General features: G+C 51.7%; 1 protein-coding gene across 1 annotated transcript in view; it reads right to left on the bottom strand.

Moving 5' to 3' along the window:
* Positions 1–2,065, bottom strand: part of ARX (aristaless related homeobox) — an 11,387-nt gene extending 9,322 nt beyond the window's left edge. Inside the window, exons 1-2 of the mRNA XM_034994390.1 lie at positions 1,662–2,065; positions 390–776 (exon numbers count right to left, since the gene is read on the bottom strand). Coding sequence (XP_034850281.1) covers positions 390–776; positions 1,662–1,857 — 583 coding nt within the window. The 5' untranslated portion in view covers positions 1,858–2,065. The remainder of the gene's footprint in view (positions 1–389; positions 777–1,661) is intronic.
* Positions 2,066–8,929: the final 6,864 nt, after the last annotated feature.

Here is an 8,929-nt window from a genome sequence, read left to right on the forward strand (position 1 = left end):
CCCCCGCCCGCGCGCTACGGGACTTGGACCCCCTTCTCCTCCTTCCCCACTTTTCTGGCTGTTTCTTTTTCTTTATGTCTTTCCCTTTCTCTTAACTTCTCTTTTTTTTTCTTCTGTCCTCCTCCGTCCTTCTCCTCTCTTCTTTCCCTCTCCCACTCTTCCCTTCATTTCCTTTCTTCCTTCCTTTACCTCTTTCTTTCCTTCTCTTCCTTTCATTTTTATCTTCCTTCTCTTTTTCTCTTTCCTTCTCTACCCGTCTCTCCCTTTCTTTTCTCATCTTTCTCCTCTCCCTTTCCTTCCTTCCTTTCTCTTTTTGTGCGCTTTCCCCGCTCACTCTCCTCCTCCTTTCTTCCTTTCTTTTTCTTTCCCTTCGCGTGCTCTCTCTCTCTCTCCCTTTTTTTCCCCTCCCCATTTTAGGGCAGGGGAGAATCTGAAAACATTCAACGACTTAAAAAAAAAATGACCACCACCCTGAAAACTTTGCGCACGACCTCTGCCCTCTGCTCTGCCACGCAGGCCCAGGCCGGCGAGAGGGGCGCTGCCCGTGGGCGACCCCTGCGGGGGCCGAGGAAGCGGCCCGGTGGCCCTGAGCGCGCGGGCCGTGCCCCAACAGCCCGCAGCGGGAGGGGGCGGGGGCTCCTTGCACGGAAAGGCAAAGAAAAATCTTCCTGGAGAAAATGGGCTCGGAAAGGCCTGGGAGGGGGCAGAAGGGGGTACAACAGGCACAGGCCGCTCTTTCCCTTCGAGGAAGCGCCTGGCACAGGTGCCACTGCAGGCTAAAAAAAGAAAAGGAAAAAGTCAGTTTTATTTTAAACGGCCCCTGCTCCGCCATCTGTCCTGTCTTCCAAGTGGCGCTGCGGCTGGACCGCTGGTTTTAGGATTTTAAAAGAAATCAACAATTCTTTCCCTGTGATACTTCTGCGGGCAGCTCAAGGCGAAACTTGAGCGTAACACGTTCGGGGCAAAACGACGGTTGTTTTTGGAATTTTTAATTTTAGAAAAAAAAAACCTTTTAAGTATTTCAGCTCTATTTTAAAAAATAACACAGCAGAGAAAAAAATAGCAACCAGAAGCCACACATTTCATACATTTCAAATACAATAAGGAGCATTTGGGTAATCCCAGGGAGATGTTTTCTGCAAAGCTTGGGCTTAAAAGGTCACGAGTAATGTACAATTAAAAAAAGAAAGGGCGGAGGGGGGTGGGTGGGGAAAACACCGCATATAAAGAAATCTTCCAAAGAGGAAAGACCAAGGCTCACTCTACCTGGAGACCCCATTCACACCTTTAGGGGTTCTCGTCTTCAAGTTGTTGTTACAAGGGTCCACCTGGCACCTGCTGTTTCTGACCTGTCGCCCCTCTTCAGAGCACCCCCCAGGCCACCAAAGGGAGCATTTAAACGACCTAAAGACCAGTTCCGAGAATCTAAGCTCCCCCCCTTCCCCAAAGCGAAGCTTGGCCTGTGCTTCAGGAAGCTGAGAAGAAGGGAGAGACAGCCTCTGGGGAGATGTTTGCCCCTCTTTGAGGCACCAGGCCTCAGAGTTGTTCTCTCTCTGTCCTCCGTCTCCAGCTTGATAACCCCAGGCCCCTGGCTCCCGAACATCAAGCATCCAAACCAGTGCACAGCGCTCTTTGCAGGTGCCTGGCGGGCGCAGCCTTACCTTGCACGGCCTTTTCCTGGTCGGCGCGGCTGGCCAGTGGGGCGGGCAAGCTCTGTGCGGCTCCCAGCAGCCGCATTTTGCATGGGCTCCTCCGGCCCAGGATGCTGTCGATGCAGTAGGAGGAGAGCAAAGTTGGAGATTTACTTTTGCACTCGGGCCTCTCGGAACAGCCCTCCTCCTGGTACTGATTGCTCATGGCTGGGGCTTTTTCCCTGGCCGCAGAGAGCCGGGCCGCTGGCTGCCTCTCCTGGAGGGTGGGATGGATGGGTGTGTGTTGGGGAGTGGGGTTAGATGGCTGGTTATAATGGATATTACTGCGATCTCTGTGCCTCTCTGCCTCCCTTGCTTGCCGGCTGCTGGCTCCCGCCCTGCCCGCGGCCCGAGCTCGCCCTCTCCGCGCTCAGGACAAGCAGTAACAAGTGTAGTGAGCTGCGGGCGCGGAGCTCTGGAGTCTCTCTTCTCCACGTGCTGAGAGGCGCCCTCTGATTGGCTCTCGCCAGAGGCCGGGCTGCGCAGGGCTGCGGGCTCAGAGCAAAGCCTGGACTGGAGTCCGGAAAGGCCGGCGGGGGTGGGGTGGGCAGCGGAGGATAAGGGGACAGCGGGCACTCGCCCGAACCATTTTTTTTTTTCTTTTTTTGTTTTTAACTAGCAAGTTCCTAAGTTCTCCATCTTCTTCCTGTAGATTCCCCTTTAGCCCTTTGGGCTGGCCCGAAGCCCTAGCTTACTCTGATGTGAGGCCTGTGGGTGCCACTTGGGCGACGTGCGCCCCTTCCACCAACCAGAGGACCTCGCTTCCTGGAGGCGAGGCCTTGAGGCTCGCGTTCAGACGGCCTTGGTACTTTGCAAAGCCAGTGCTTCGCTCCCAGGACAGCGCCTTGATCTCAGTGGCGCCCAGTCGCGGTGCTCTTTAGGCCGGACGGGCCCCCGAGGTGTCAGGGTGATGGCCGTAAGCAAACAATTTCTGTTTGGGCGATCACTTTTCTCTTGTGGCCCGACGCCTTGAGCTGTTAGTCTTCACCCTGAGCCGGGAGGTTGCTCTCGGGTTGGTAGCGGCCCCCAACCTCTCTCATCTTCTTGAACTCTGGAAAAAAAAGCTCTGCCAAAGGCGGGCGGCCTTCACTAGAGCACCTACAGGGCAGAACGGGACAGGCGAGGGTCAACTGCAGAGTCTGGGAGTCTCCCCCTCCTCCCCAGACTCGCTTCTCTCTTCTTCCCGCAAGTTCGCCTCCATTAGTTAGGCTGTCACCCCGAGGCTGGACACTCTCAAATCTCGTGCGGGGAGCAGACCTGTGGGCGCCCTGAGTGCTCGCGGGTGGGAAGGACCCAGGTTCGGCTTCTACCAAGCGTAAGCGCCTAAAATTCTTAGGGCCTGGCTCCCATTAGCAAAGGTAAGAGAATGAGACTGTGGTTGAACGCGTTTCTTACCAAACAGCTTCCTGCGCGTCCAGCGCTGAGAATCGAGACCAACTGGGACTGAAGTTGGGCCAAGCCTGGGCGAGGGGCTAGCACGGACGCCCTCCTTACTTGGGTGCAGAGCTCAAGGGCCGGCCAGGCGCCCCCGACCACGGCAGGGTGGGGGCGAGGGTGGTAGGTGGGAGAGGGGTCGAGGAGGGGGAATCCACGCCGGGTTTTCCTGTCTCAACCCCTTCAATGTGTCAAAGAGAAAAGCGTTTTACAAAGGATTATACTTGAATCACTTACAGTCAGTATTTAAAAATACAAGGATGCATAACTGGGATTTTTTTTTTTTCAGCCATAAACACCTGCATAACTCTTGGATGCTGTTGGTGGGTGGCCAAAAGATCGGGCTCGCTTGGCAGGAGTATTCATGGCACAACTTGAGGGGGATGAAGGGTTGGGAACAGGTATATTAATAATGTGAATACGAACGCTGATATTACTACTACTATTAGAGGCAAGAGGGAAAAGATGTCTCTCTGTGTCCCTCTCTCTGTCTTTCTGTTTTTTAGTTTGATTCTCACCAGTTTTTCCTACACTTGGATGATGGGGCTGGGGGACGGAGGAGTCCCTGAGCTATCTCTGACATTTGATTTTAAGCCCTGCCTGCTGATCCAAGGCACCTGGGATCTTCTCCTGCCTTTCCTGCAGTCTTCCTTTTTCCATCCTCACCAACAGTTCCAGTTTTTATACCGTCCCATTCAGCTTTCCCCTAACATTCTGCGCACTGATTCCCTCCCCAGCCCCGAGAGCCCAGTCCCGGCAAGCGGGTCTCGACGCAGCTGTAAAGACGCGTCGGTCTCCTCCAAGCCTCCAGCCGCGGACGCTCGCGGGTGTCCCTGCGGCTGGTCGCTGGGAGAAACGGAGGCACTTTTCCCTCCCCGCCGGGCCCTGCGTCGGAAATCCACAAGACCCGGCTGCTGGGTGGCTCCGTGACTTCAGAGTCGGCTCCGCACACGCAGGGAGTGGGCTGAAAAATGAGTCCAAAAAAGATCGTGTTAAACAAAAGGAGACACAAACGCACAAATCATTCTGAGAGTCTAACAGGGTTTCAGCTCTCTCGGTGGAAGATTTCTTTGCTTCCGTCTCCCTCCTCCCCCTTCTGCAGCTGTTCTCCTTTTTTAAAAAAGAAGTCGGACTTTCTGCTGGGGTGTATTCTAATTTTAATCATCCACTGTAAAAGAGGAGGTTAACATAGAATTTCTGATTCTGACTTAATGACCCCTGGAATTAAATCTAATTCTATTAATGGAATATAATGTATTTCTTTGGGAAACCTGTTTGAAAACACTAGCTTTGTTATTTTATTTTGTTTATATTTGGTATTTCTAATCCGTCTTCCCCAGTGAGGACGCTATTGGGAAGGCACGTCCATTCACTTTGGGGAGATAGGGCCCGACCCAGTTCATTTCACACCCAGCAACCCTGAGATGATCTTTGTCACAATTCAATACCAACTTCAAAATCTACAATTGACTCTTGCTATTCCCGAAAGATTAAATTAAAAATCAACAACAGAAAACTTTTCCAGCATATCCACTGGGAGACAGAAACTGCTGGTGTCCCCAGTGTCTAACCAGAATATGGGTTTAGGATGTATGTGCTATCCTATTTGTTAATTTTATTTTTTTAAGGTAAGCTCTACACCCAACATGGGTCTCGAACTCACCACCCGGAGATCGCTAGTTGCATGCTCTATGGACTCAGCCAGCCAGGCGCCCTTCCTATTTGTTATTTTTGAAAACAAAAATGATACTTCTAATGTCTAGGAAGAATTTAATTGATTTGTTGAGTAGGTAGACTTGTAAGAATTGGGCTACAGGATATGTATAAAAACTTTTAGGTTAGCCAATTTCATATTTACTGTCAGCAAAATGACACTTCACTTTCTTTTCATCTCACTTTCTTTTTCCCACGGATCAAAGTAATTTCATTTTAGTGGTAATATTATTCACGTTTGTACTTTGTTATGCACAACTCCTGGCTCCTCTAGTCTTTTGGGGTCTGTAAATGTTGTTTTTTTATTTTCCCTGGGCTGCCCAGAAAACAATAGTTTGCAGTTCATCTGCCTTTACAATCAGTCACTGAAATAAAAATGACATTTATGGCCAGAACTAAGGGTCAGAAGTGTTTAAAACTGTTGTTTATGGTGAAAGATGAGGCTTGTCCCCAGGACCGGAAATAATAATTACCTAGAAGAGGCGGATGGAAGAAACTCCTTTCTTTGCCGTGGTGAGAACTAATTCTACATTGCAGTTTCAAAATTATATTTGCAAGAAATGCAGGATAAGGGGGTGGCAGTAAATGTCATTATCCAGGGGGGAAAATGTTTGGAGGAGAGTTAACCTTGCAAATTTTCATTTGAGATGTTTTAATTTACTGTGCAATATACACACAGATAAAGAAAGCAGTGATGGGCGTTCAGCCTCACCGGACACTCAGGTCCCCTTAAATTATGCTCAACCTCTTCAAAACATATATTTAAACAATAGAAATAAACTTCACTGGAGTCTGGCGACCAATTTGGAAGCCATTGGAAGGGAAGACAATAAGTCCTGATTACACTCAAGGATTCTCTGTGATGTGATATCCCCTTTGCCAAGTCATTTTGCTGTTTTATTTATTTTTCTTTTTTTTTTTTTTAACAAACTTTCATTCATTTATGGTCTTCCGCAACCTGCTAATTTAACACTGGAGCGCGTTATTGCAGTGTTAGGAGGAGAGAAAGAGGGAGAGAAAACAACAATACTGCAATGATCCAAATGATACAGTAGAATTATAGCAATTATAGTTCTACTTGTGGAAGAAAACCTTGCTGAGATCAGGCAAACAAACTGAAGCCTTGTGAGGATAACAAGCGTCGGGATTGACAGCCGGTGCTGGGAAGAGCCGGAGGGCACAAACAGAAATATTTGCCTCACCCCCACCCCCCTTAACTCCAACCAGTCAAGGTTAACCTCCTCAAATGCTGCCTTCAGAGTCTTATCCACTTCGGGGTATACATTTTATGCACAAATCGTGGTCTCTCCTTCTGGAAGTCTGATAATAGGAGGAAATGCAACATAATCCGCTTGCCTAGCACTTGTCCCTCGCCTTCTCTGCCCCATGCTTGCCCTCACTCCCTACCCCTGCCCCAGTTCTCCCCGAGGCTGCGGGGATCTGTCTGCGGACGGTGTTTGTTTGTTGCCGTGTTTTCAGAGGATCAGATCGTGGACAGGTCCAAAGGGACTGACAACTTGGATTTCCAGGAGACTCCTTGGTGTTTCCTAGACCCCCCTCTTCTCCGTGTAGTCCGCCTGAACCCTGGGTTCCTCCAACAGGGCTCAACTGGGAGAGGTGTGTTGGAAAGCAGAGCTTTCGGAAGCGTCCGGAGGACCGCGGCCGAGCCCTCAAGGTACGGACGTGTGGGTGTGATCACTGCGTTAGGACAGCTCCCCTTATTTGCAAACTTTGCCACTTTTGGTTACCCTTCAGCAGGCAGGGAAGGGGGTGGGGAGCGAGAAGTAGAGAGAAAACAGACCCCACCCCCCACCGCAATCATCCCCTCAGGCGGCCAGCCGAGGCATTTTCTAGCCTTGCTCTACGCACAAAGCCAGGCGAGCTGGTCGCAGCTCGCGTCTGCCCTCGGAAGGCGAGGGAGGAGGGGGAGGAGCGGGAGGCCCCCCCTTCCCAGGGGCGAGAAGCAAGTGTTTGGGCTCTCACCCTGAGTCCCTCGGCGGGACCGCTCCCCCCCATCTCCTGCCGCACCATTCCCCAGGTTTCCAGACCAGAGAGGGAAACTTCTCAGCGCCCTGTAATCGCCACCATCTGGTTTCTTCTCTCCAACGCCGCCGGACGGCGGAACCCTGGGTGCGTCCGGGGTCGAGGCGTCCCCGGGGCAGCCAGCGTTATTCTGTAGCTGCTGCTCCTGGCGCCCCCGGACTTGGGGTGTGTGTAGGGGGCACGGGTTGGAGCTCACGTCAGGAGCAGCGAGGGACCCAACGCCGGCGTCAATCCGGAGGCCCATGCCGACCCCCGCTGTTGGCGTCCGCGCCGCGGAGCCCCCCTCTCGGGCTCGGCTCCGCGCCACGGCCAGAGCGCGCCCCCTAGCGGGGTCTCCGGGTGGGCCGGGCCCTTCCGCCGCAGCCTCTGGGCACTGAAGTTGGCAGATCCTAGTGATATTGCAGGAATGAATGGGGGAAGAAAACAAAAGCCTTGGAAACATTTCCAAGTGTGCAATAAAAGACCCATCTGTACCTTTCTTCTCCAGCGCGTTCGTGGTTAATGTCCCCCCCATGCGCGCGAGAGGGGAGATAATTGCTGGGTGGGTTCTTGCTGGAGAACCTCAGGAAACAGTGGCCCGAGAAGTGGAATAATTGGGGGTGGGGCGAAGGCAAGCGTGCAGAGGCTGCAACACCAGCCTGAGATCCGAATCCGCTGTCTCTGGGGTGTTCATGGAGGCCTGGCCGCCTGCGCCCTCAGGTTTCTCAGTCCCTGGTGAGGGGTCATCTGAAGGTAGCTACTCTTATATTTCTTTTATTTGCAGTCGGTCTCTGTGGCACCCCCGCATCCTGGCTCTATGATCCGCTCCCACCTTCTGACTCTAGAACACCCCACCTTCGGATTCTAGGATTCTCCAGCTTTTGCCTCAATGATTCCCCCACCTTCTATCTTCATGATCCCTCCACCTTCTGACTCCGTCCCCCACCTCTGACTTGATGGCCCCCTACTTTCTCACTCTCCGGGAATCTGGCCACCGCCCTGCTCCACCTCCCCCAGGCACCACCTCCCTCCGGCAGCATCTGCATCAGGAAATCGTCTAGCCCAGATTCCACCACTCTCCACTACTCACAAATCACCTACTCCCACTTGGCCTGGCCAGAAACAGACAAAAGAGAAAGGCAGGGTTCCTGTCCATCCCCCCTTGGACTTGTTCAACCTAGAAATGGTGAGTTTTCTTGAGGCTCTTAGAGCCTCTGGTGGAAAGCTACTAATGAAGACTTTACAAAGGTGAAAAATGATCAGTTCAAATCAATCCATAACTTATTTCTTTTGCACTAGTGTGTTAAGCCTCACTCATCAATCAGAAAAACACAAATCGAGCTTCTCAAAACCTGGAGTGTCTGCATATTCATGTCCTCAGCCCTGCAGGATTTGAAAGTCTTGCTAAGGCCACCAAAACGTTTTATAGGTAAGGCCTAGAAGGGAGGGTCCAAAAATAGGAGTGATAACGGCTCTTTAGAGTCTCTTATTTTGCGATGTGTCTCGATAATTGTGAAGTTCAACACGAGGCTTTCCCTGCCCAGAAAAGGCTGGTATTTCAGAGTGGGGGGGAGCAGATGGAGGGGGGTCCTGTGGGAAGGGAGACGTGGGTGTCCCCGTGTTTAATTGAGAGTTGCATTGTGTTGAAAGGAGGAGGGAAGATGCCAAAGCTGAACAGCGTTCTGTTCCCTTCGTCACAAAATAACCTGCAAGTAAAAAAAAAAAAAAAAAAAAAAAAAAGCCCGCAACTAAGACAGAGCCGGCTCTGCAATAGATACCGCTAGAACCACAGTGCCTCTGGAATAAAGAGATCTAATTTCCTGCCGCAAATCACTTACCCGATCAGAAAACACAAATAGCTGAACAGAACGGGAAAAAATAGAGGAGGAGGACGAGGACGAGGAAGAAAGGCCCCGGAATAAAAATAACTGCGCAAAAGGGCTTGCATTCCACGCGCTGACAGGCGTCTCCTCCGAATCTGGGGCAGTTGCATCCTCCCCCCAGCGGCCCCCCTTCTGCCCTTGGACTTTCCAGCCCCCCCACCCCCCCGCGGGATCCGTTTCAGGGAC

The sequence above is a fragment of the Mirounga leonina genome, unplaced genomic scaffold, assembly GCF_011800145.1.
Source record: "Mirounga leonina isolate KUSES-001 unplaced genomic scaffold, KU_Mleo_1.0 Mir_101595, whole genome shotgun sequence".
Lineage (NCBI taxonomy): Eukaryota > Metazoa > Chordata > Mammalia > Carnivora > Phocidae > Mirounga > Mirounga leonina.